Raw genomic sequence first — 27318 nt, 5'->3', positions numbered from 1 at the left:
AGGTCTGGATTTATTCATAAAGTACACTAGGCCTGTGTCTAGGGCAGAAAAAAATCTGAGGCCGGCACAAAAGCCAAAGATTTGCTGCCTCTCACTGCTCTGGTTGGCTTTGGCCCTGCAGAAGCTGAAGAATACAGCCACATGTGCCTCTCTCCTCCCTCCTTTTCCCCCTCCATCTCCTGATTTGACCTTTGGGGGCTAAAGACTGAAGCTCCCTTTTTGTCACCACCAAAACGGACCATTGGGACCAAATGCCTTAGATGGGGTGAAATTCCCTGCTCTCGATCTTCTCACCATGTTGATCCAGGGCAGCAGGAGTTAGAGGAGGAGCAGAAGTGCCCTGGGTCAAACTTGCATTTTGAACCATTCAGTACAGTGTCCCCTCGCAATCCAACACAGCAGTTGGGCCTTGGGTGGCAGAGGAGGAGAATGTGACCCAAAGAACCACTGCTCATCTCCTCTTCATGAGGCTAGGATTAGCAATGGTGAAAAAGGCAGGGGCTGGGAGAGGAATGAATAATTTTTTACTTTACTTTTATTGCAAAATTATTAAAATTACAGTTGACATTTGAGGAAAATATTGAATCTTTTTTTCTAGCTAGATTTGAATCATAGCTGGATAAACTGTGGGCTTTAAATTTCCTGCCCCTCTGAACTCTCTAACTTATCTGGCTAACTGTTTCCCTGGATAAAAGTTACCAAATAAGTTGGAGGCATTCCTGGGGCAGAGTGCTGGATAATTTATCCAGCTAACTCAGATATTCAGATAACTTATCCAGCTAAGTATGGATAACCTATCCAGCTAACTCAGATATTCAAATAACTTATCCAGCTAACTCAGATTTTCAGAAAACTTATGCAGCTAAGTGTGGTTGTGCCAGAGTGCAGTCCTAAAGTTAGCTGGTTAAGTTTATCCAGCCAGCTAGGACTTTATCTGGCTATATTTGGCAGATTGATTGATCGGTAGTCTGCTGAATATCCTTGACAATTTAGCAAGCTAACTTTAACCAGATAAATTCTCTTGTTTTGTATTCCATTTTCTTAGACCATTAATTTAGTATCTTCTTTGATGGTAATTCAATGCATTTCTGATTATTCTTCACATTTTTATAACAATAATTTGTATATTGACTGCATAGATTTACATAGTATGTAACTCAAGTGCCAAGAACAATCATAGTTTTCAGAATATCCATAATGAATATGCATGAGATAAATTGTCATGCATTGCATCCATTGCATGCAAATATATCTAATGGGTACTCATTGTAGATATCCTGAAAACCTATTCTGTTTGCAGGATACTTGAAGACCAGCATTGCCTATCTCAGATCAAGTCCAATCTTGGTCCCAGCAGTCTCCTTCTCTCTCTCAAGCCCCCTCATCCCCAGCAGTCTCCCCTTCTCGCTCAACCATTGTTTATCCCCAGCAATTTCTCTCTTAGTGCCCTTCATCCCTAGCAATCTCTTTTTTAGTCTTTCCCATCATTCCCAGCAGTCTCTCTCGTGCTCTTTCAAGCAACATCCCTTCCAACTGTGCTTCTCCTCACAGCAGTGTCTTTCAACCCCCCCCCCCCCCCCCTTATCCCCAGCCAGCAGTTTCTCTCTTATTGTGTCTCTTGGCAAGCACTAGCTCTCCTCCTCCTCCTGTCCCCAAGCAATAAGAAAGATAATAAGATGTTTGCTTTGTGTCCCATTTGGGCCACTGATGCTACGGCCTCTATTTCCCTTCGGTCCATGGAGGCTGGTGACACCTTGGCTTCCTCTTTCGTTTGGCCCACACAGGCCACTGACACTGCAGTTTCCCCTCTTCTTTGGCCACTGACCTCCCCCACCTCCTCTTCTCTTTGTCCAGGCGAGGTCTCTGGTGCCATGGCCTTCTCCATCTTTCATTCCATGTGGGCCAGTGATTCTGCTTCATCTTTCCTTCATCCCGTGCAGGCCTCTGATTCTGCTGCCTCCTCGTCCATTTGGCCAGCACAGGCTGTTGATGCTGGGTCTATCTTCTTCCCTTTGGCCTGCATGGGCCACTAACACCATTGCCTCTGCATGCCGACTCTACGAAAAAGGTTCCGGTTCAGCGACCTGGCAGGAAATCACCACTAGGGGGATCATTTGTGGAGAGTGGGGCCTAGAGTGTGTGGGGGTAAAAGGGGAATTTTTGAGTGGGAAGAAGGGTGAGCAAACTGAGAGGGGAAATTTTTTTTAAATGGCAGAAGGGGCTGCTGACATGCAAGGGGGATATTGGCTGGGGAGCATGCATATGTGAGAGACAAAGGTAAATGAAGGAGGGAGGGGTTTGTGAGAGAAGAAAGGATCAGCACCAGAAGTGTACGGGTCTGTCAGAGAGATAGCAGGAAAGAGGGCCTACAGATGGGGGAGGGGTTGAGAGTAAAGGAGATTAGAAAGGGGGAATAGATGAAAGGGGAAGCAGGACTAGGACAGTGGGAAACATTCCTCCCTCTCTTCATCCCAGATTCCTTTCCCCAGAATCTGAAATCTCCCCTCCAGCAACACCTTCAATCCCAAATCCGCTCATCTCCAATCCTAGAGTCTCCCTCTTCTTTTGACCTAGAACCTCCCTCCAGCTCCCTCTTTTCTCATCCCAGATATTCAGTTCTCCCCCTTTCCCTCAATCGTTTCATCTCTGATCCTCTTCCTCCTATCCCTGGTTTTCTTCTTCTTCTTCTTCTTCTCAAGGCTGACCTTAGGGGAGAACAGGGCTCAGAGCAATTCAGCTAGAGCAGGCTACCACCGAGCAAGGGAGTGTCCATCCCTCTGTGATAACGAAGAGGAACTGTACCTTCTGCCCAGGGTTCAGAACTCCACCCTGAAGGCTGCAGCTGCTCCTGAGTAATGTAAAAACAAAAACAAAAACAGAAATGTGGCTGCGAGGCTCCCCCAAAAGTGTGGGGACAATTGCCTTGATTCACTCCCTCCCCTGTCTCCCCAAGAATGGCCCTGCCTCTCTCTCCTCTTTCCATCTCTGGTCCTGTCACCTTCTCATATCCCCATTCCCTGAGATCTTTTTTTCTCTATCCAAAACCAAAGTAAATCCTAGAAGGCATAGAAGGTAAATGACTTTATTTTTATAATGGAAATTAAAATTAACATTATTTAATATGAAAACAGTTGCATATTTTTGCCAATATGTTACAGAATTGCCAATGCGTTGGCATTTCACAAAGTCACTTATGAGAAACTCCTCAGGACATTGATATTCAAAATGACTTATGTGCAAAAAAACAGTGTAAGTGATGTTTTGAAAATGAATCAGAGCCCGGTGCATGTAAAACTACAAGTGCAAGTCAGTTTCATGCACTGAGAAAAGGAGGGAGGGTACAGGGTCCCAACTTGTGCATAGACTTTTTGATTTTACTCAAGGTTGCACTGTGGATTGATACAAAGGCAATTACAATATTCTCCATTTTATTCTCCATTCTTTTTCTAATAATTCCCAACATCCAATTTGCTTTTCTGGCCACCGTCACACACTGAGCAGAGGATTTTGATGTATTGTCACCAATGACGCCAAGATCCTTTTTCTGGGTGGTGATCCTATTATGAAACTGCATCAACTTTACAAAGTATTTTAAAAGCAAATTTACATGCAAGAGTTTGCCTTGAAAATTTACACACAAGATACTCTTTCAAAGGCATAGCTTGTGTGGTGAACGTCCATGCATACTTTTTAAGGGATACAAAATGCTGGCTTCTGTACTAGGAGTCAACACCCAAGAAAATTAACTTGAAGCCACAGTTGAAAGTAGAAATCCTCAGGTCAGTGGGTGGAAGTGGCCAGAGAAGCAAATAAAAAATGTCAGGAATTATTCAAAAAGGGCTGGAGAATAAAATAGAGAATAGCCTAATGCCTCTGTATCAATCCATGCTACAACTTTGAGTTTTAAATGTAGCTCTTGTCAATCCATCTCAAAAAAAGATAACGTGGAACTATAAGACTACAGAGAAGAGCAACAAAAATGCTAAAAGGGAATGGCCCTCTTAAGAAGAAAGACTAAGCTCTTCAGCTTGGAGAAAAGGCGACAAGAGGAGTTTATAAAATCAGGTATATAGAGAATGGTTATTAACCCTCTCATACAGTAGTAAGACGAGGTGTCTCTCCATGAAACTAACAGATGGCAGATTTAAAATGAATCAGAGAAAGTATTTCTTCACTCAGTGCACAATCAAGCTATGGAAATTATGGCCAGAGAATGTGATCAAGATAACAGGCATAGCTGAATTTAAAAGGGGTTTGGATAAGTTCTTGGAAGAAAAGTCCATCAATCATTATTAGCCGGGTAGACTTGAGAAAGCTACTGCTCATCCCTGCAAGTGAGGACTAAGAAATGGATCTTCAGTTTGGGATCTGCCAGTTACTGTGACCCAGATTGACTATTGTCAGACTGACTCAGCGTGTCATGTCTCATGTTCATATGGTCTAAGAATGTCGTGAAAATAAAGGTCCATTAACAAAATAAACTACATAAGATGATTCCATTTTATTGAAACACAGAAACATGATGGCAGGAAAAGACCATATGGCCTATCAAGTCTGCCTTTTCTACAATCCCTACCACTCCTTCAGAGATCCCCTGTGCTTGACCCATGTTTTCTTGAATCCAGATTTTGTCCTTGCATCCACCACCTGCAGGAAAAGTACATATGTAACTTGTTTGAACATGTAATTTTCCCTACACTTGCGATAGGCATTGCAGAGGGCGGAGTTTGGGCAGGGAAAGCATTTATACACATACTTCCAGTTTTCAAAACCATACATATAAATTCACATGCAGAGAGGCGTAACGTTCTGTATGTGGATACTTGCGGGCTAAAAATGGTTTAAATAAATAAATAAATGTGTACACACGTACTGGGGATATCTGCAAATTCTCAAAGTAGATTTATAAACATAAGTCCATGTTGAACATTCATGCTAAAGTCTTTAGCCATACATGGGCTGCTGAAAACTAAGAACATAAGAAGTGCCATGGTGTGTCAGGCCAAGGTCCATCGAGCCCAGCATCCTGTCTCAGACAGTGGCCAGTCCAGGTCACAAGTACCCAGCAGATCCCCAATAGTTGTTCTATTTCTTGTGTCTCACTCCCAGGCACCAGTGCTGACTCTCCCAAGTCTACCTGGCTAATAACTGTTTATGGACTTGTCCAACCCTCTTTTGAACACCATTACACTTGGCCACTTCCTTTGTCATCAGATTCCATAGCTTTATTGTGCGCTGAGTGAAAAAAATAATTCCTACAATTTATTTGAAATCTGCCGGTTACTAGTTCCATGGAATATTCCCTAGTCCTAGTATTTTTTTGAAAGGGTAAAAAATGTTTCCTGGTTACCTGTTCCACCCCACTCAGGATTTTATAAATCTCAATCATATTCCTTTCTCAGTCATCTCTTTTCCTAAGAGCCCTAATCTGTTTAGCCTTTCTCCTTGAGGGAGCTTTTCCATTCCCTGTGTCATTTTTGTTGACCTTCTCTGTACTTTTTCTATGTCTGCTATGTCTTTTTTGAAATGGAGTGTCCAGAACTGCACACAATACTCAAGGTGTGGTTACATCATGAATCTATATGAGGGCATTATGATATTCTCTGTTTTGTTCTCTATTCCTTTCCAAATAATTTCTAATAACCTATTTGCCATTCTGACCAATGCTGCACACTGAGCCAAAGATTTCAAGGTATTGTCCACAAGGAGCCATTTTTATCAAAGACTTTCGTGGAAGGTCTACAGGTTGAGAGCGATGCTTGGGTAGTGCTGGGATCTCTCCCTCCATGGTTTCTCTTTACCATGCTGTCTCATTTCAGGTTTTTTTTAAAGCGGGTCTTCTGGGACAGCTGGAGGAGATGCGGGATGAACGTCTGGCCAAAATTCTTACCATGATGCAGGCCAGGAGCCGTGGACGGCTTATGAGAATTGAATATCAGAAAATAATTGCAAGAAGGTAATCTCACTGCTTACCAGACCTCTAGCAGAGAAATGGACAGTCAATGATGGAGGGGGGTGATAGAGAGGACAAGTAATGCATGCTGAGACCTCCAGTTGAGTGACTGAGTGTGAGTGCTGGGGGTAGGCAGAGGAATTACTGCACACTGAGACCATGAGGGGAGAGGTTGAAGTAGGGAATCTCTGCACACTGAGACATCCAGCTGAGGGATAAATGGTCAGTGCTGGGGAGCAGGGAGAGATATTGCTGCATGCTGAGACCTTCAGTTGAGTAATCAATAGTCAAGGCCAGGAGGAGTATCATTGCACACTAAGCCCTCCAGTTGTGTGAGGGCTGGTCAGAGCTGGGGAGGCTGGGCAGTGGGAAGGTATAATCACTGTACACTGAGACCTTCAAATGGATGATTCTTGCTTGGAGGGAAGGGGTACAAATGTGTATCAGTTCACATCTCTAATGGTCAGAACAAGGTGGGAGGAGTTATGAGCATGATGCAACCACTATTCTGTCAGGCAAAAATTGATATTCATCGAGGAGATCAATGAGGAATCCCCCTTCACTATCTCTGGAAGCATGTCCCTGAAACCACAACACATCTACCATTCCTGGAAGGAAAGGAGATCACCTTATCCCTGAATCCAGCCCCCCATCTCCAACCAAGCTGAGGGAGTCAGTCTGTTCCTGAATTCATCCCACCTTCTCCATTCCTAGGAGTAGAGGGGTCTCCATGTCTCTGAATCTCCCATGTCTATTACCTGCAGAATAGAGGAAATTTTATGATTTTCAGATCTTTATCATCTTTGGTTGCCTCTCATACTTCACAGCAGTTTCCAAATGGATCTCATATCAAGGAACAGACTCAGCCATAGTCAACTCTGCAACTCAAAACTCTTCGGAAAATGCAGTTTTAGTAAATAAAGTAAATGTATCCATGTTATGAGGATCTGCCCTTAATTTTCAATCTCTTGAATTCAGACCTTTGGAGCACCACAAGGGCCTTTAACAGACCTTTCCCTCTGTGCACATATATCTGAACTCCCACTTAACATATCATTCAGTTCATCTCTCTCAACTTCAGTAGCATCAGTCATTTATAACCTCAAAAGTCACAATTGTGTCCTTCAGTAGTGTCTCAGGCAGCCAGCAATGGCAAAATGCAGCTCAAAACCCTAATTTCAGGGAAACATTTGGAGTAAGATTAAATGAAGTAAGTGAACATTCTCTGTTGTGTGGAGAATTTCACTCTATATATGCATTTAGATGAATTTTCAGAACGTCTACATTCCGTATCTTGCAGTAATTTCTGAATGCTTTCCTGCCGTAGACGTGTACTGTGCATACATGCCACTATTCAATGATGCAGAAAAATGTTCCCTTATGCAAAGCCTTTGGCTACAGTACTGATATGTTATTCTCCCGTACAGAGATGCATTGCTGGTGATCCAGTGGAACATCCGTGCTTTCAATACGGTGAAGAACTGGTCATGGATGAAGCTCTTCTTCAAGATCAAGCCTCTGCTGAGATCAGCCCAGACCGAGAAGGAGATGGCAAATATGAAGGAAGAGTTCCTGAAACTGAAGGAGGCCCTGGAGAAATCGGAGGCCAAGAGGAAAGAGCTGGAAGAAAAGCAAGTTGGCCTGATCCAGGAGAAGAACGACCTTGGGCTGCAGTTGCAAGCAGTGAGTCCAATCACTGTGACTATTAGATCCCAGAAGGCAGAGCTAGGAAAAATGTCAGGTACTAACGATCTGGTATTTTCATCGAACAGGAGCAAGACAATCTTGCAGATGCTGAGGAGCGCTGTGATTTGCTTATCAAAACCAAGATCCAGCTGGAGGCCAAAGTGAAAGAGCTGACAGAGCGCTTGGAGGATGAGGAAGAGATGAACTCTGATCTCACATCCAAGAAACGAAAGCTGGAGGATGAGTGTGCAGAGCTGAAGAAAGACATTGATGACTTGGAAATCACTCTGGCTAAAGTGGAGAAGGAAAAGCATGCCACAGAAAACAAGGTCAGTAAATCCTGTGGAAGAGTCAGTCATGTTCTAGCTGGCTCTGGTCAACTTGTTAATTTAGTGCCATACATTCTAACTCTTCAGTCTTACATTTTTAGATTTCTGGTATTCATATACAGACAATTTAGAGTGTGTCTTTTACTTGTGTTTCTATTTTTATTTATATCTACAACCTGCTTATTAGCAGTTGGAATCCTTTGTATTTGTGTACTTTTTATTAAATCTACCTGAGCTACTTCAGCTTTCTATCAGGATATTCTAACCTCCCTGATTTGACAGTATACTTAGAAGACACCTCTCTCTGAATCATACTCTCCTGAGCTTTTCTTCATGATCTAACTTAAAAGCTGCTCTGTCTCTTTTTTTTAATATTAGCACCAGCAGCCAGGTTCCTCCCTGGTTAAGGTGGAGCTGATACTGTTTGAACAGGCTCTCCTTTCCCCAAAATGTTCCCCAGTTTCTAACAAATCTAAAGTCCTATTCCCTGCACCATCATCTCATTCATCCATTTAGACTTCACAGCTCAGCCTGCTTCTGGGATCCTGAGCATGGAACTGGAAGCATTTCTGCGAATGCAACCACTAGAGGTTCTGGATTTCAATTTCCTACCTAAAAGCCTAAATTTGGCTTCCAGACCCTCCCTATTGTACCTTCCAATGCCATTGGTACCCACATGTATCACGATAGCCAGCCGCTCTCCAGCACTCTCTAAAATTCTGTTGCATGAGGTCTGCTACCTTTGCACCAGGCAGGCAAATTAACAAATGATCCTTATACCCAGGAATCAATATTCTTAGCAATTGAATCACCAACTACAAAAGAGAAGGGAAAAAGAAGAAAGTTTAGAAACACGATGGCAGAAAAAGACCGTATGGCCTATCTAGTCTGCCCATCCACCCAATTAATGTAGCTTTATAATTCCCTTCACTTACTTAGAGATCCCCTGTGTTTATTCCAGCTTTCTTGAATTCAGATACTGTTTTTTTCTCTACAACTTTACTGTAAGGCTGTTCCATGCATCCACCAACCTCTCTGTAAATAAATATTCCTAAGATTACTCCTGAGTCTACCCCCTTTCAAGCTCATCCCATGACCCCTTGTTCTAGAGCAGGGGTGGGCAGTTCCGGTCCTCGAGGGCCACAAAGCAGTCTGGTTTTCAGGATATCCCTAATGAATATGCATGACATAGATTTGCATACAACTGAGGCAGAGTGCATGCAAATCTCTCTCATGCATATTCATTAGGGATATCCTGAAAACCAGACTGGTTTGTGGCCCTCGAGGACCGGAACTGCCCATCCCTGTTCTAGAGCCTCCTTTCCATTGAAAAAGGTTCACTTTCTGTGCATGGAAATCTTGTGAGATATTTGAATGTCTCTATCATATCTCTCCATCTCACCTTTCCTCTAGGGTGTACACATTTAGCCTTTAAGTCTATCCTCATATGCTTTAGAATGAAGACCACATGTCATTTTAGTAGCCATTCTTTGGATTGACTCTATCCTGATTATATCCTTATGAAGGTGCGGTCTTGATAATTGACACATTATTCCAAATGAGGTCTTGCCAGGGACCTATAGAGGACAATATCATCTCCCTTTTTCTGCTGATCCTCTAAGTATGCAGCCAAGCATCTTTCTGGATTTTGCCATCGCTTTATTCACCTATTTGGCCACTTTAAGATCATGTAGTTCCCAGCCTCCTTACTTCCACTTTTTTGAATAGGAACCACATCCGCCCATTTCCAGTCCTCTGGAACTACTCCCAACTCAAGAAGCATCGAAAAGAATAGCCAGGGGGAGCTGCCAGGTCATGTCTAAGTTCCTTTAGTACCCTCGGATGTATCCCATCCAGCCCCATTACCTTATCTAAGTTTAGTTAGCTCCTCGTGCATGCACTGTTCTGAAAATCAATTGAGGTTTACTTCACTTCCAATCTTATTTGTGTTTGTTTCATATGGTAAGCTCCAGGCCCTTCCATAGTTAATACCAATCAAAAATATTTGTTAAGCAACAAAAATATTTGTTAAGCAATATGGGCAAGGGGTACAGATGGGCACAGACATGAAAAAAAGAAAGAGGGCACAAAATAAAAACTAAGAAAAATGAAGGAAATGAAAGAAATAAGAAAAGTATGAATAGAGAAGGACTGAAGAGACAGAAGCAGCCTGGAAGCCAGAAGAGCTCAGAATTGGGAGGAGGTGGGCAGGCATGCGCACAGAAGCATTTGCATGCAGCTGTGTAGAGGGATGTGCATGAAGCTGCTAAAAGAGGTGGAATATCGTATAAGCTTAATGCCTAATCCACTTATTCCTCACTTCTTGCTCAGTGTATGCATCCCACTACTGCCATAAGGAAAAGGACTTAACATTTCTGTTATTTGTTGGCTACAGGTTAAAAACCTTGTTGAAGAAATGGCAGCGTTGGATGAGATCATTGCAAAACTGACCAAAGAGAAGAAAGCATTGCAGGAAGCTCATCAGCAGGCCCTGGATGATCTTCAGGTTGAGGAAGACAAAGTCAACACATTGACCAAGGCTAAAGCCAAGCTAGAACAGCAAGTGGATGATGTAAGTCTAAAGTACAACCTACTAGGGAAAGAGTGACCAACTCATGCTAGTATCCCAGAGTGCAGCCATAGAGAAACCCTACAGATGGAATCCCAGTACAAGAAAACACACCTTCAGAGACTGACAAAAAAGAAGCATTGTTACCCAGTGAGCAGTGATTCAGAGAGAATACAGCAGGGAGACACTGTCACCTGGAGAACACTGCCCCAGAGATAACTAGAGAAGAGATATTGGAAAGCAAGGTTACAGAGACAGCAGGAGAGCCCAGAAAGGACATGCAGTTACCTTGAAAGCAGAGCTTGAGAAAACAATTCCTGCCCCCTTCCTTCCCACCGCCTTTCCCCCATTCATCTGCAACTTGCTGCTATGGGCCAGATTTCAGTTTTGAACAAGAATAGGACAACAAAGTGCAAATCTATTTTCTTGCATACATCTTCTGCCCAAATATGTAATTTACACGCATACTTTTAAAAATCAAAAATATGCACATAAATCCCGATTCTACTCAAACACTGTCCCTCTGACTGTCTCTTTAGTAAAAGTCTGTGCAAAATCATGCTGCATGCATCCTTTTACACACATAACTGCCAGAGGTATTTTCAAAGAGCCATTTGTGTGCATAAAACTGGATTTTATGTACGAAGTGACTTTGAAAATATCCTTAATTGATCTCTTACCAGGAGAAGATCCAAACCTTAACCTTCTCCTGAGTTAGAGATAATTCACTCCTAGCCTAAGCTCCAGAAGATGTTTATTCCAAAGAGAGGGAACTACCACAGAAAAAGCTCCATTCCTTAGCCTGATCTTGCCCATATCATGAACAAAGGGCACAGCTAGCAGGGCTCCTTGACTCTAACATAATTGTGTATTTGGGATATACCATCTCAATTTTTTTAAAATAATGGGGTTCATTACTTTTCAACACCCAGAAGATTAATGATAGTACTTAAACTGTATCTGGGCCTAAATGGGTATTCTTAGAATCAGAGACATCTAACCTTTTTAGGACAGTTACATAACCTTTTAATGTCTAAAATTCTAACCTTACCCCTTAATTTGTCCTCTTTCATGCTTTCTGTTGTAATCTCGCACACCTGAGTGCCATGAACATTCACTTTCCTTATACAATTATTAGATACAGTATCTCCAAGTCCTCATGTATATCAAAGATTTCTCTCATTTTTTCAATCTTCACTATATTACCTTCTTTGCTAAGGTAATGAGTCATCAAATTTCGACATTTTTAGATATGGGACAGTTAGACAATAAAGAGCAAGTATCCAGTACTGGTGCATGAGCAGGCCTTGAAATGGAACCAAACTTAAAATCTGATATCTAAGGCGTAAAGCATGTATTTCCGTAATTTTAATGAAACCTAAATCTGGCTCCTTTGCTTTTAGAGTTCATTTTTAGATTTTAGACTATTCTTAGAAAGGACTCTAGACACACAATATAGAGGCACCCCAAAGGTCAGCAAAGCTTAAAATTTGTCTCTGTGAATTTTCCATAGCTGGAAGGGTCCCTGGAGCAGGAGAAGAAAGTCAGAATGGACCTTGAGCGTGCGAAACGTAAACTGGAAGGAGATCTTAAACTAACACAAGAGTCAGTCATGGACCTGGAAAATGATAAACAACAATTAGAAGAAAGGCTTAAAAAGTAAGTAAAAAGTATTAAACACCAGTATGACGTGGCAGAATGTCAAAACATATAAACTGGAGGCTCAGTAGAGTTGGAAGGTACTCTTTCCTTTGGTGCATATATATATATATGAAGGAAAGCATATATTCTTTCACAAAAGTAAATACCAGTAAATATATTACTCAATACAATTTTAATACACCTATGAAATATAATTAAGTAATCTAAAATAACTTTATATCATGACATAACAAAAACATTACCTCACATATAAAAACATTCACCCATCACTCATAAATACATTCATTCAATTACAACTGTGGGAAAATCAATATGCATAATCTCTTTCCTTTGGGCCAGCGGTGAACCAATATCCCAACATGGGGTAAGGGGCACTCTTCCCTCTAAGCTACGTGAATCCATGTCCCAGTATGGTGTTAGGGGACACTTTTAGGCATTCAGATAGGGAAAATATGCAACTTACCAGATCTAGGCACCTAACTCCTTAGGTTAGTAACACAGTAACCTAGAAAATGATGGCATACAACGATCAATATGGCCCATCCCGTCTGCCCAGCAACAATTTGTCCACTTTTGGTAGACGTGCATACAGATTTCCATATGGAAGCAGGTCTAAGTTATTCAGCCTCGTGGAGCCTTATAACTTGAGACTTAACCGGATATATTAAAAAAATAATATATCAAGTTAAGTTATGCTCAAGGGAAAAAAAATCCCAATGTGGCCTGTCCCCCCACCTGCCTGCCACCCGAGTTACAAAGGCCCTCTGGGGCTGACCTGCCCATTTAATTCAATTAAAAATGTAATAGTGCTGGGAGAACCCCCTCTCCACCCCACCCATTGTTCCCACTTCCCCTTAAATGTGCAAATTTTAAATTTAGTGGCCCTCTGAATCACCTACCAACTAGAATGCCGGTTGGTAGTCATTCCAAATATCACACCCACCAGTTACCCTAACAGTTAACAGATAGCCTCTGTTATTCCATTACATATTACAATACCTAGCAGCAATCTCCCCCCACCCAGCATTCTTCCTAGGAGTCTCTTTAATGATTAAAAGGGCTCCTTGGTGGGAGAGCTGTCACACACATACAGCTGTGTGCTGAGTCCCTGCTTACATAAGCTGATCGGCCACCTTTATAAGAGGAAATCCTAGAAAAGTTCATGCAGGTCAGTTATAGCATCCTGACTCCCTGTTATAATACCCAGTTTGGAATGCAGAAATCCAGATATGAGTCCTGGAAATAGGAGATTTTTAAGGACTGCAAAGCATCTTTCCTTTTAGATGCAAAGCAAGAGCCTAGCTGAGGAATGGGCTAGCAAACTGGAATCTTTTGTGCTGAAACAGGAGACAGCATGAGGAGCTACCTACTCTTTGCTGTCTCCTACAGAAACTGAACACTGAAATTCTTAGGTATAAGTCCATCTAGATGTCTCTAAACATACATAGAAAGGAGTCTCCTGACCTACGTGGTAGGGGGCCTTCACACAAAGAGCTGCACAAGCTATCATGCAGAATTTATAGGATACAGTCAAGTGCTGACACTCATACAACTCCCAGGGGTCCCACAGGGTCCCCAAAAACAATAATGGAGCACCTAATTCCACTTCATAGGGACTACATTTTAAATCATATTTTCTTTCACAAAAGCTTTTATAGAAACGTAGAAGATATCAGCAGATAAGAACCACTTAGCCTACCCAATCTGTCCATTTGTGTACCAGTTCACTGTACCAGGGCTTATTCAATCTGTAGCCTTCTCTTATCTCCTGTTACTAATAAGGTGCCTTTGTATCTGCATGCATCCTTGAATTCTGTGATTGTTTTTTCCCCACTCTGCTGGAAGTCTCTTCCAAGTGTCTGGTACAAAGTCAAAACGCCCAGTAAACCCAGTCTGTGACTTGTGTTCCTCCCCCTGCAGGAAAGACTTTGAGATCAGCCAATTAAATTCCAGGATTGAGGATGAGCAGGTACTGAGTGCACAGCTGCAAAAGAAGATCAAAGAGCTGCAGGTAAGCCAAAAAGCTTCTTACAGTACTAACAGGCTGATACAGTACAGTGTGCTCCACCGGAGCGCACTGTTATCCCGCGTTTGGACACTCGTTTTTGACGCGCTAGCTTTACCCCTCATTCAGTAAGGGGTAATAGCGCGTTGAAAACGCGCGTCCAACCCCCCCGAAACTAATAGCGCCTGTCCCTAGCGCCTCTTTTTACTGTGGGCCCTAATTTGAATAATTTTATTTACTGAATCGCATGCACAGGAGAGTGGCCTGTGCGCGTACCGGGAGAGCGATTTTTACTGTATCGGCCTGATAGAAAGGCTCTCTGAAGCCTAGCAGGGAATCGCAGTGAATCTTATAGAATGCAATGAGAAATCACGAAGAGGCAGACAGATCTTTGCCAGTGAGCTTTACTATACTTGGTAGCCAGAGACCACCAAGTATTACCTTGGCCATGACTTGTGCTGTCTCCTTTTACAGGCTCGCATTGAGGAGCTGGAGGAAGAACTGGAGGCTGAGAAAGCCGCCAGAGCCAAGGTGGAGAAGCAGCGTTCCGAGGTAGCACGGGAGCTGGAGGAGCTCAGCGAGCGGCTGGAGGAGGCCGGAGGCGCCACCTCCCTCCAAATTGAGATGAATAAGAAGAGGGAGGCGGAGTTCCTGAAGATGCGCAGGGACTTGGAAGAGGCGACGCTGCACCACGAGGCCACTGCAGCGGGGCTGCGCAAGAAGCACGCGGACAGCGTGGCAGAGCTGGGCGAGCAAATCGACAGCCTGCAGCGTGTGAAGCAGAAGCTGGAGAAGGAGAAGAGCGAAATGAAGATGGAGCTGGATGACTGCTCCTCCAACATTGAACACCTCACCAAAACCAAGGTAACAGCGAAAGACTGGCTCTGAAGAAGAGCAAGGATGGTTGGTAAAGAGCGGCCCAGGTCAGGAGGAAATTGCCATAAAAGTATCACATCTCAGGATGGGGAGAGACTGTCACTAATGTGAAGCATGCCCAAGGCAAAACGAGTTTGTTCCCAGAGAAAGATATTGTACTAGAGAAAGACTGAGGCCGATATTCAGCGCTACGTAGCCCGACAAGTAGGCATTTATCCAGCAAAGTGGCGGCAGCTGAACATCCGGTCCCGTTCAGCAGCTGGATGGGATACGGGCTACCTATCTGGCTACCGTGGATGGATAAGTAGCGATATTCATACTTATCCAGTTAAGTTAACCAAATAAGTTAGACCTGCTCAATAGCTGTCATCACAGATAGGGAGCGTCACAGAGCAGACAGGGAGTGCGATTAAAGAGTGGCACTGTCCCAGGGCAGAACAGTACCGTCAGTAAAGAAACTGGCTTTTCTCAGACAGAAAGAGTCTGCCACCAAAGAGAGAAATTATCCCAGGCCATGACGAAATTTATCACAAAAGAGAGGCCTCATCACAGGGCAGAATGACTGTCAGCAAGGAGAGAAACCACTCCTAGGGCAAGCAAAGACAGACGGAAAAGAGAGACATTGTCCCAGGATCAGAAGAACTGCCTCTTCCTGTCCTGGAACGGTGCATCTCTTTGGTGAAGTCTGTCCCACGTAAAAAATAGACCTTTAGATATTAATGGTCTGTATTCCAGGGAAAAGAAAAGAAATGTTCCATTCCAGGGCAAAAAGCCTGGAAGCAAAGAAACAGTCTGTCTTAGGGCACCTTTGGATTGGAGGGTCTGCCCTTAATAATCGCTGGATCTTTCCTCTGACCTTACTGATTGTGATGTATTTAAAGGCAGAATTGTCTGATTCTTGGATTGTAGATATGATTGACTGCTTACTCTGCTTGCCATAGGCCAATGCTGAGAAGTTGTGCAGAACATACGAAGACCAGCTCAGCGAAGCAAAGTCTAAGGTAGATGAGCTACAGCGGCAGCTGGCCGATGTCTCTCTGCATAGGGCCCGACTGCAGACGGAGAGTGGTAAGGAACAGTTACCCAGTACACAGACACGTGGCTAATGGATGTGCTTAATGCTTAGACTTTCCCTGGGGGGAGGGGGAGGGGGAGAGAGGGGAGAGAAGGGCTGGAGGAAAAGAGAAAGTCTGCCCAGCCACACATGCCTCCTCCTCCCTGCTAATCTTAGGATGAGCAGAACTCAAAGGTTCCCAAGTATGGTCACTACCAAAGACTGCCAAACTATTACAACATCAAGAGAGCTGAGGAGAGCCAGTGGTGGCTCATCCACGTGCCCCTCCACTCCCCCTGTGAAGTTTTGTCTGTTTGGAGGTGTGGGGGGGAAACTGCTGGGCATGGACTGGGGGAGGGGTGTACTCGTGTGGGTGCACCCATAAGCAGGCCGCTGCAGAACTGGTGTTTGCCTATCGTGTGCATGCACCTTGCTTGCTGGCAAGGGGTAGGTTTGCTCAGCAGAGTACTACTGCGAGGCCGCAGTCACTGTCACAGCAGCAGCCAGAGTTATGGGAGCCAGTGAGAAGCATCATAGAATAGAGGAGTCCAGCCTGAACACTCAACACTCCCTCTGCCCTCCAAACCACAGCCCAGCTCCCACCATTGGAGTGAGATGTGGATTGTTTGAGAGAAAAGAGCCTGAAAATAAAAGGCTGCAAGCAGAGAGCTTTCTGTGGGGCCAGAGGGTCAAGTGACACTTTTAAAGATTTTTGTAAATGTTAATGTTTGTATTAGCAGGTCTGTTCTATATATAAATGGAAGTTTTGAATTAACATATTATTTTTGGAAATCAATTACTTTCACACTCCCCTGTTCAGCATTCACCTTTACATTTACTGAAAGAAACAAACAAATAAAATAAAAGAGTACAGAGGGAGTTTAAGAAGATTTTGACCTGCTGACTTGGCTTTGACTGCAGTCATGCAGATCCTACTTGCTCTTTGGGGCTCTCTCTTCTGTGCCCTTACTGCTCTCACTCTCCCAACCCTCGCCCTCTTTGTAGCTGTCCCTAGCAGGCTAGAATTCTGTCACGGTTTTGCTTACCAGGCATGCCAGACATCATGAAGTAGTAATAAAGAATAATGGTGATAAATGCTTATCCCTGTTTTTTTAAACTGTAACTAGGTGAGCTAAGCAGGCTGCTAGAGGAAAAGGAATCATTGATTAACCAGCTCAGCCGTGGCAAGACTTCCTTTACTCAAACCATTGATGAACTGAAGAGGCAGCTGGAAGAAGAGACCAAGGTATTTGCTGTACAGGACAGTATGTATAACGTGCTGAGACACAGATATGTGCTGTACAGAACAGTATTTATAATGTGCTGAGACCAATTTGCATATAGTAGGGAACAAATGCATGTAATCCCCTGATGGGTTACATAAAATGACAGCTAAACATCAACCACTGTGCATAGACAAAAATAAAAAATGGTCGAGCAGATGCTGGTCCTGGCCCAGACGCAAAAGTAGTATTTCTTAATCTGGACTGGGAAAACACCACCACACACTTCTTTCCTCTCTGTGACTCCTCTGAATGCAACCCCTCCTCCTTTCATGAACTGACAGATGCCTCTTTCGAACCTACACTTTTTCATGTAGGAGCCTCCTTCATCCTAAAGGTATCTTCAACAAAACATTACTTACTCTGGGGGCTTCCAGCCATTAGAAAAGAACAATATTAAAATCCACTGATTAAAACAGGGTTCACAGGCTCTTATAGCATTGAGCTAGAAACAACATCAATAGTACAACAAAACATTCCACCTCCAAAAACACATTTAGATTTCACTGCTCCTGACTCCGCACTGAGTTCTTCCCATTAATGGCCCCATATGTACAGTTCCATTGTTTCCATGAAACCTTTATCACCAACTGGTAACAGCATAATCTCCTCCAATCTATTACCAATTATGTTCTCAATCTCTTCCCTCAGCCTCCTTGAAATTTCCACTTGAGAGGAATTTCTTGGGCCTTTGTCCTTGAAGGGGAAGTCTCCTCCAAGAGGAGAGGCACCCCTGGCCTCCACTGGTCACATGGTGGCTCCGGCTGAATCTTCTGGGGCAAAACGCTGGAACACCACCTTATAAAGGCCTAAGGGAACTCCCTCTAGAGGTCCCCATTCACTCTACTACTTAAAGTAACACATAACACTGTTCACTTACCCAGACGACTATGACCATGCACCATTGAGCATAAGGGTGGAGGTTAAGTGACTATTTCTTAACCTTTAGTAACACGCAGAAGGATATTGAACAAAGACCAGGGCAGAGCCTATACCTCTTTTTTCCTTTAAAAATCTAATTCAGACACACATCCCTTAATAAATAGTCAATCCCTTCAATGGACAACTGCAATAATATCATCAACCATTCCCCAGCAGTAGAGATTATGTGAAAATCCTTGAAGTCTTTACAAGGACAGATTACTTGTGACCAGGTTCTAATTATGAGGTGTGATGTCATCATTGCTGGGTTTTTTTTTTCATGATGCTATGATCCGCCGCTTTTATGCTTTGTCTTTGTTATTGTACCACACTTTGTGCTGTATGTTTTATTTCCTGTATAGGTGGTAATGTAAACCGCCTCAGTCAGATCCTATTGTAGAGTGTGGTATATAAAACGTTATAAATAAATAATTAAATTAAGGGCCCCCGTCACATACAGAACAATGAGAGGGCAGGGCAGTATGTATAACATGCTGAGTTCCAGGTATGTACAATACAAGACAGAATGAGAGTCAGTACTCCAGCAAGGATTAAAATGTTCTTTCTGATGGGATAATTCAATGTAATTGGAGGTGAAAATTACAGAACAAGACTCTGCTGACGTATTAAGGTGGAATATTTAATGAGATCTCATGAAGACTCCCAAATAGGCAGTTTCTGAGAAGAAATGCCCCTCTGATATGCATATGATATTAATTTCTCCCTTGATCCCCTCCCCTCCTCCCCTGGTCACCTCCCTCTAACCTCGACACCCAGCCACCACCCTACCCCCCCCTTTTGTCCCTTTGCCCTCTACACCCCTAGCATACCTTTGAAGAAACTTTATCCCAGTAAATACCACCTGTTTCAATTGTTCCATAATTCTATTTAGTTAAGTGATTCCAGTACATTAGTCATCTGTACATAGTATCCCTCTTTTCTGCTTTATTCTCTCCCTTTATCTCTGTTAACTTTACCTCTCCCCCCTTCCCCCCCCCTTTCCCACCCACCTCCTATCCCTTCCCCTCCCTCCCCCCCCTCGCCCTGCCCCTCAGCCTACCCTCCCTCCCCTACCCTCCCTCAAATCTCTATTCCTTGGTTTCATTTATTGTTTATTTTGTTGTATTTTGTTGTTTTTGTTTTTGCTCTTGCGTTAGTAATATCATACTGTTTTATTGTCATATTGTTATACTGTATCTCCCACCTGAGTTCATTGTAAACCGGCATGATGTGCTTCACGAATGTCGGTAAATAAAAGTTAATAAATAAATAAATAAATAAATTTTCACTTAGAATAACCTGCAGTTAGACTATGGGTACTGATTTTAGCTGGTTTGAGTTTGGCATAATCAGAACCTTGCAGTAAAGCGATCACTCGACCGAAGGCTAGTTACAGCTACAGCGACCATTTACAGCATACCATACAATGCTGAGCATATCTTCCTGCTAGTCACCAAACGCAGTGCATCATACAGCACTGAACAATACTTACAGCTAAGGTGCACCATACAGGGCTAGCCCTTTTGCTATGTTTATGCCCTGCAGTTTGTGCTTGTCCTACAGTAGCACAGGGCTGTGCACATAAGGGCAGGGCAGAGCTGAAGAACCCCAGCACTGGAAAATCTAAGGGAAACATGGGCTGCAGAGTTTTACATCTCTTATAAAGGGGTGCAAGTCATTGATCATTGCATGTACCATGTGCTTTTACCACAAGGGATGAGATCATACAGCAGCCTCAGTGGCTGATTGCATTGCGTCTGTGTATGAGTACCCCATGCTTCGGGATATGCGTCAGCAGAGTAGTGCAGGATGAGGAGGAAAAAGGGAGTGTTTAGTGGATTAGAAACTTGTTCTTAGTGCCATGCTTTGCTTCTTCTCCCTTCAGTCCAAGAATGCCCTAGCACATGCTCTTCAGGCCTCACGCCATGACTGTGACCTCCTGCGGGAGCAGTACGAGGAAGAGCAGGAAGCTAAAGGGGAGATGCAGCGCTCCCTGTCCAAGGCCAATGCAGAAGTGGCACAGTGGAGAAACAAGTACGAGACGGATGCCATCCAGCGCACAGAAGAACTGGAAGACGCTAAGTAAGTTTCAGCACCAACTCTCAGCATTACAGCACTCAGTCAGTCTGCATAAAACAATGCCTCAGTCATCCTGCGACTAACAGGACCTTGGTCGCTGTATACATAACAGAGCCTTTCACTCTACGTGCAACAGCATTGCAGTCATTCTGGTTAGAACAGAACCTCGCTCACCCTACATATAGCAGCGCCTTCTGTGCCCTGAGTATTACAGCATCTCATTCACTGTGTGATCACCCTGCATATATAACCAAACCTCACTCACCCTGGGCTGATTTTCAGTGGACTCTAAGCGACCAAGAAAAGAGTTAAGTGCCTAGATCCCACTAAGCGAAAATCCACCCCTCTCCCCCCACCATTGGTGCCTAGATTAATACTAGTGTATGCTGTGTAGAGAGAGCATTGTGCATAGACAATTTATAAATGTAAATAATAAATATATATAAAGGGCTGGCTAATAAGCAAGGCTAGGTAGGGAAGAAAAGTTAGCAGCCAAAACTAGGCACAGAGATAGCTGGCCTAAATATAGGTGCTAGCCCTGTGCCATGAGCCAGTGATTGTCCCTCCCTTCTGATCCTCAATCATTAAACAACCTCCCTCAGCCAAAATTCCATCCCTCGAACCCTTCTCCCTAATGCAGTAAGGACCTTCTGGCAGCCTTTTTGTCCCAGGGCCAACCTCCACCCACCCTCGGCGATGATGTTCCTCACATTATCGCCGGCAGTGGTGCCGTGGCTGACTCCTCCCCGCCCCAACTCCTCCCCTCCAGCTAATTAACATCCTATCGCACACGAAAATCTCAGATTCCTGAAGGTCTTGTCTTTGCCAGCAGGCGGGAAGTGATTCCCTCTCCTGCCGAAAACTCCTGAGCCGTGTAGAATGGCCCAGTTAGCACTGGCAGACAGAACCATTCTGCATAGACCTGCTGCCCTAGCAGGCGGGAGATCACAGCTCTCCTGCTGGCAAAGATAGAAGACCTTTATTTTTTTTTTTTTAAAGCTTTTCTATGCCACATGCTCCATAGATCGCAGCTCATCGAGAAAATGTGAACACATAATAAAAAGTAAGACTGTACATTTAAAGGCATCATGCACAGTCAAAATGAAAAAGTAAAAACTGTTGAAACAAAGACAAAGGGCTAAGCCAGATTAATCTTCAAATGCCCATCTGAACAGCCAAGTTTTTAAGGCCTTCCAGAATCCTAAGTTGAAATTCTGTAATGGTGCAGGGGGCAATCCCAGGATCTTTGTGGGTGAGGTAGGGAGCACTAGAGGGTCTTTACTGCACAGCGGGTACGGGATCACGGCTTAGGTGGATGTGTTGTTTAATGAATTGGGGTTTGGGTAGGCTAGAGGAGGGATTGCTGAGTTATTACAGGACCTAGCTGGCTAGGTGGTCCAATAATGGCTGTTTACATTTAGGAACATTTTCAGACAAGTTAGGGACCTAACATCATCTGAAAATGTATGTAAATCAGGTGCTCAGTCATTTTTTAAACTGACACACTAAGGCTGATCTTTAAAAGGGTTTGTCTGACTTAGGGGGTTATTTTCTAAATGTTTATCGCATGCGTTAGGGCCTTATCGCACGCAAAAAGGGGCTTTTCGTGTGCGATAGGATGTTAATTAGCTGGAGGGGAGGAGTTGGAGCGGGGAGGGAGAGGAGTCAGCCGCAGCACCACTGCCGGCGATAATGTGAGGAACATCATTGCCGGCAGTAGCGCAGCAAATAGCACCACCTTTCACGGTGGTGCTATTTGCACGAAAGGCTGAATCCGGCCGCACTGCAGCCAGCGAAATCGCACCACCGTGGTGCAAATGGCTGCGGCTTTCGCAAGCCCGCCCCCCCCCCCTCCCCGTCCCCTTTTTTGCTGGATTCATCATTCTGCGAAGAATGATGAATCCAGCCCTAAGTTTGGGATTTAGCTGGACAAGCCCTGGGTTCTAAATATCCTTCACTGCTGAACAATTAAGTTTTAACTGAGTAGAACTTAGCTGGATAAAATAGAGGCAGGGCAGTGGCTAGCACAGATATTATTTGGCTATATATAGATATAATTTACTTGGCTAGCACAGATATTCAGCACTACCTGGGAAAAGTTATCTGGCTAACTCTGGTTCTAAAGTTGGCCATTCATTTTCCTAAAGTTAGTCAGGTAACAATACTCAGTTCTCATTGGTCCCTTTAATGAGAGTTGTCAATGGAAGGACCAATCGATGGTATTTTCTCTGTGAGTGAAGTGAATAAATTAATAGTAATGTGCTAGGAGCTGTCAGCTCTGTGGCACTTAGTATTCAGCTCAGGGGGTGGTGATTGTTTTGGCAAATCAGCGCTCACTCTGCATGGATTTTTTTTTTTTATGTTCTTAACCAGCTACATTCACCATGTAGTCGATTAGTTTAAAATTATTTGGGTAAACTTAGCCAGATAACTTCAGCCATGTGTATATTCAGAGGTATGGATAAAGTTAAATATATTCAGCAAGAAACTAGTTCCACTGAATATTCAGCTAAAGTTATCCAGATAAGTTTGCCACTCACCAGCTTATTGAAAATGGACCTATAAGTCACAGCACCTCATTCTCCCTGCATATAGTAGCACCTTCTGCACCCTGTGTGCAGTAGCAGCTTAATCCCTCTGGGGGTATTTCTTCATGTGTGAGTGTATATCTGAGTTATTGTGAGATTATTTTTCTTTTGTTGTAATTTTTGCTTGTGATTTAATTATCAGAATTTTGAAAGTTAGTAAACCACTTAGAGCATGGTTTTGTGAAGGCAGTACAGGCATTTTTAAAAACTTAGATAAATACTCTTGATTATCCTGTGTATAACAGTAGCTCAGTCACCCTGCATATACCAGTGCCTCCTGCGCCCAACTATAACAATGGCTCCTGCACCCTGCATATATTAGCACCTCTTGTACATAACGTCTATTGCAATGTCCGCACAGAATGTAAACCTTTGGGAGCTGGGGATTCCTGCTCCCTTTCACACAGACTGCATAAAAACGATTGTATTCTACACGGTTCAGCCATCTTGTAGTAACACCACTGACAGTGCTGTGTAATGCATCACCATATGCATTTTCACTTCTCCTATATCTCATACGGTAATAAATCCTTGCATCCATTCCTCTATATCAGCCCTATAATATATCCCCATGCCCCTTTACACCTCTCGTGTACATCAGCACTGTGACACATCCCTATATCCATTCATACCTCTTCTGTATCTCACACTAATAATCACGATATCCATTCATAACCATCCTATATTTCACATATACATCATATCTATTAATGCCCTTTCTATATTTCAGCACTGTAAAAGAGCCCCTTTTCTGTTCATACCCCACCTGTATTTCAGCATTAAAAAATTCTGTAACCATTGATAACCCTCCTGCATCTCAGCGCTCTAATACATCCCCGTATCCATTCATACCCCTTCTATATTTCGGATCCATAATACGTCATTGCATTCTGGTCGGATATATCGCATGATGTTTAACGCATGCTAAATGTGTTGCACAAGTACTTTTGGAAAGTAATAGCTAGTTTTACAATATAGTTTTTTTCAGAAGTGGAAAAAAAAAAAAATGAAACTCCTATAAGACCCAAGCCTGAGATATGTGATTTTCTTGCTGCAGGAAGAAACTGGCGGCCCGGCTGCAGGATGCTGAGGAGGCAGTAGAGGCTGCTAATGCAAAGTGTTCTTCCTTGGAGAAAACCAAGCATCGCCTGCAGACAGAGATTGAAGACCTCGTCATAGACCTGGAGAGAGCTAACTCTGCTGCTGCTGCCCTGGACAAGAAGCAGCGCAATTTCGACAGAATCCTTGCTGAGTGGAAACAGAAGTATGAGGAGACTCAGGCAGAGCTGGAGTCCTCTCAGAAGGAGGCTCGGAGCCTCAGCACAGAACTTTTCAAGCTGAAGAATGCCTATGAGGAATCATTAGATAACCTTGAAACCCTGAAGCGGGAGAACAAGAATCTGCAAGGTAAAATGCTGAGATTTTTCTGTCTTCAAACAAAGTGAGCCAAACACGCCCCCCCAATTAAGCAAACAGAGTTAAAATGAAAAAACCCTCCAAAATAAAAAAAAAAATAACCAAACTGTACATCCCTAGAGACTGAGATATTAATTTGAATGGTAATTATGATGGTAGTGTTGGCATTACAGAGGTAATTCTTCCAACGCCTACACAGAGAACGTGGCTATGTCACTGTTGCAAGCTTAAAATGAGCACCTCTTTGGCATTAAAGCTGTATGGAGCAGCAGAGCCTGAGTGTTATGAGTGAGATGGAAAGTGTTGTGAAAGAATCTACTGTAAAACTTGGATATAGTGCAAAATTTGATCTAGGAGCAGGAGCTCTATAGAATTACATCTGTACCTCTTCTTAATTCTGCGTCTCTCCCATCCCCCCAGAAGAGATCATAAAGATTTTAGTGTCAGCATCAACCTATCGGGGTTATTTTCTAAAGACTTATTGCACGTGATACAGCCGTATCGCGTGCGATAAGCCTCTATCACATGTGAAAAGGCCCTTTTCGCGTGCGATAGCATGCAAAATCGATTTGGGGCAGAGTTGGGGCAGCGAGGGGAGGAGTCGGGGCGGTGAGGGGGAGTGAAAAGGCCCTTTTCGCGTGCGATAGCATGCAAAATCGATTCGGGGCGGAGTTGGGGCAGCAAGGGGAGGAGTCGGGGTGGCGAGGGGGCGGACTTGGCAGTGTCTTCACTGGCGGCGATAAGGTTAGTAACATTATTGTTGCCAGTAGCGCGCCGAATAGCACCACCTTTCACGGTGGCGCTATTCGGTGCAAAAGCTGGCAGCGAAGACACCGCGGTGGAGCGAAGGCTGCAGGCCCACTCCCACCCCCCCTGCCACTGTTTTCGCTGGATTCATCATTCAGCAATGAATGATGAATCCAGGCCTATATTTGACAGTGGCACTCCATTTATAGCAGTCAAGTATGCGGTATGGTGCAACCATTAGGAGGGCATTAAAGGGAACATACAGAGACAGCAGGAGAATCTCCTTCTGTAGTGAGCCCTTACTGTTTCCTGGGAAGAATTGTCAAACATTTTCTCGCTGAGGTTCTTGAAAATGAAGGCATGTTTTCACTTTGTACAGAGGAGATTGCCGACTTAACGGATCAGATCAGTCTCAGTGGAAAGACAATTCATGAACTGGAAAAAGTGAAGAAAGCTCTGGAAAGTGAAAAGAGTGATATCCAGGCAGCCCTGGAAGAGGCAGAGGTGAGTAATAGCTTTGCCCAAAGGCATGAAGATCGATTTCTAATGCACAGTGATTGTTTATTCTCCGATAAACTTCTAGAAAATTATGATACTGCGCTTTGAATGCATTGCTTATGCACAGTGGAAAAGCTGTGAAGCCACTTATAAATAATTGTCAAGTAGTGAAAAAAAAAGACATCCACACACAGTTGGCAATTCTCATGTTGCTATGCATTTCGCAGCAGCAATACATCAGCAGCTGATGCAGTAGGGCTCCTATAGAGAAATACTGCAGAAGTTATGTCTGACCTCCATACATAAGTGAAATTAAATAGAAAGGTACTAGGACTTGGAAATACAAAAGTATGGGTATGGAAAATACTAGAATAAAAAATAGAGATACAAAAAAATACAAAAGGACAGGTAATGTATCTGCTTAGACGTAATTATAAATCCAACGTACACACCTAGGAGCAGGCGATCATGCATTGCTACCACTTACTATTTCTTTTAGGGATGTGCTCTCATTTTATAATGACATGAAAACATCATCCACATTTGTTGTATCGTTGTGTGTCATTTCTCATCTGAAACACAAAAAGTTAATGAAATGTCATTAGAAGTTTATGCCTTTGTAGCACATGCTGAAACATTTTGGTGAGTGCTGCTCGCTAAGTTTAGGCAACAGTGCATTAAAACCAATTTGCTGCCTCGACAGTTTTTTTGGGATGCACTGTCATTTATATCATTTCATTTTATAGTGCTGCAATTGTTGCTTTGTGAAAAGTTATTTTTGTTAGCTGAGCCAGCTGGTGGTGGGATGAGGAGTGGGATCAGGGAAGGAGCCAGGGGTATTCGTTTGCAGGCTTTCAGGAGGATACATGTTTTGTGTGTATTTGATTGAACACCGAGAGCTGGGTTTGAATGTTGTCACCCTTGCATTATGGCCAAGTCATCCTGTTGTCTATGGAGAACACTATTTGCTTTCTTGTAAATTTGCTTTTCAAGAAAATTGCGAATGGGGATATAGACTCCTTCACAGAGGGTGCTTTTAATCTTGCATGGTACTGTACATGGATTGTTACTGACTGGGACCTCCGGAGAGAAATCAGTATTGCAAATCTGGAGCCTTTCTGCTCCCTGATTGTGCCTGGATTTAAGACTTCAAACTCCAAGCTGCTCAGTTTCCTTAAGCTCGTGGGCTATGTATTTACTGGCACTTAAGGTCGCATCTGGAGAGAATTTTTATTAGAAACTAACATTTATTTTAATATTTGAAAATGTTTCCATGATATTTTAACAAAAAAAGCATTTCCCCAAGTTTACCTGGTTAATAATGGTTTATGGACTTTTCCTGCCAAACTAAACTATATAGATTAGCATTCCTGAACTGTTTTCTGGTCAGATTCTTCTATTCTTCCCTTACAGGCCTCCATTGGTTGCCCTGCTACTGTTTCTTGAAGCTGTGTTCTTTGTGTGTATGACAACACTTAGGGGGTCATTTACTAAGTTTTACTCAGCTTCGGTATATGGTTCTGCAGTTTAGGAAACCACACGGGATTTTCCCTGGTGATAAGATAACGTGGAAAAAAAATACTGTGAGTTAGTAGGCCCAGTTCGCCGTCTTCTTAAAAAGGTATACTAGCCCGAATGACCCCACCCATTGT

The 27318-nt window shown here is 43.4% G+C and overlaps 1 protein-coding gene across 1 annotated transcript in view; it reads left to right on the top strand.

Annotated features, from left to right (window-relative positions):
* The window catches only part of MYH7B (myosin heavy chain 7B), a 138431-nt gene that overhangs the window by 92826 nt on the left and 18287 nt on the right, over nucleotides 1-27318 (top strand). Inside the window, exons 23-34 of the mRNA XM_029614647.1 lie at nucleotides 5820-5956; nucleotides 7381-7636; nucleotides 7726-7968; nucleotides 10364-10540; nucleotides 12051-12196; nucleotides 14120-14210; nucleotides 14679-15068; nucleotides 16022-16148; nucleotides 17262-17380; nucleotides 20224-20420; nucleotides 24063-24412; nucleotides 25548-25672. Of these exons, the coding sequence (XP_029470507.1) occupies nucleotides 5820-5956; nucleotides 7381-7636; nucleotides 7726-7968; nucleotides 10364-10540; nucleotides 12051-12196; nucleotides 14120-14210; nucleotides 14679-15068; nucleotides 16022-16148; nucleotides 17262-17380; nucleotides 20224-20420; nucleotides 24063-24412; nucleotides 25548-25672 (2358 nt within the window). The remainder of the gene's footprint in view (nucleotides 1-5819; nucleotides 5957-7380; nucleotides 7637-7725; nucleotides 7969-10363; nucleotides 10541-12050; nucleotides 12197-14119; nucleotides 14211-14678; nucleotides 15069-16021; nucleotides 16149-17261; nucleotides 17381-20223; nucleotides 20421-24062; nucleotides 24413-25547; nucleotides 25673-27318) is intronic.

Source organism: Rhinatrema bivittatum, chromosome 8 (assembly GCF_901001135.1).
Source record: "Rhinatrema bivittatum chromosome 8, aRhiBiv1.1, whole genome shotgun sequence".
NCBI classification, from domain to species: Eukaryota; Metazoa; Chordata; class Amphibia; order Gymnophiona; family Rhinatrematidae; genus Rhinatrema; species Rhinatrema bivittatum.
This window is presented reverse-complemented; position numbering and strand designations above follow the sequence as displayed.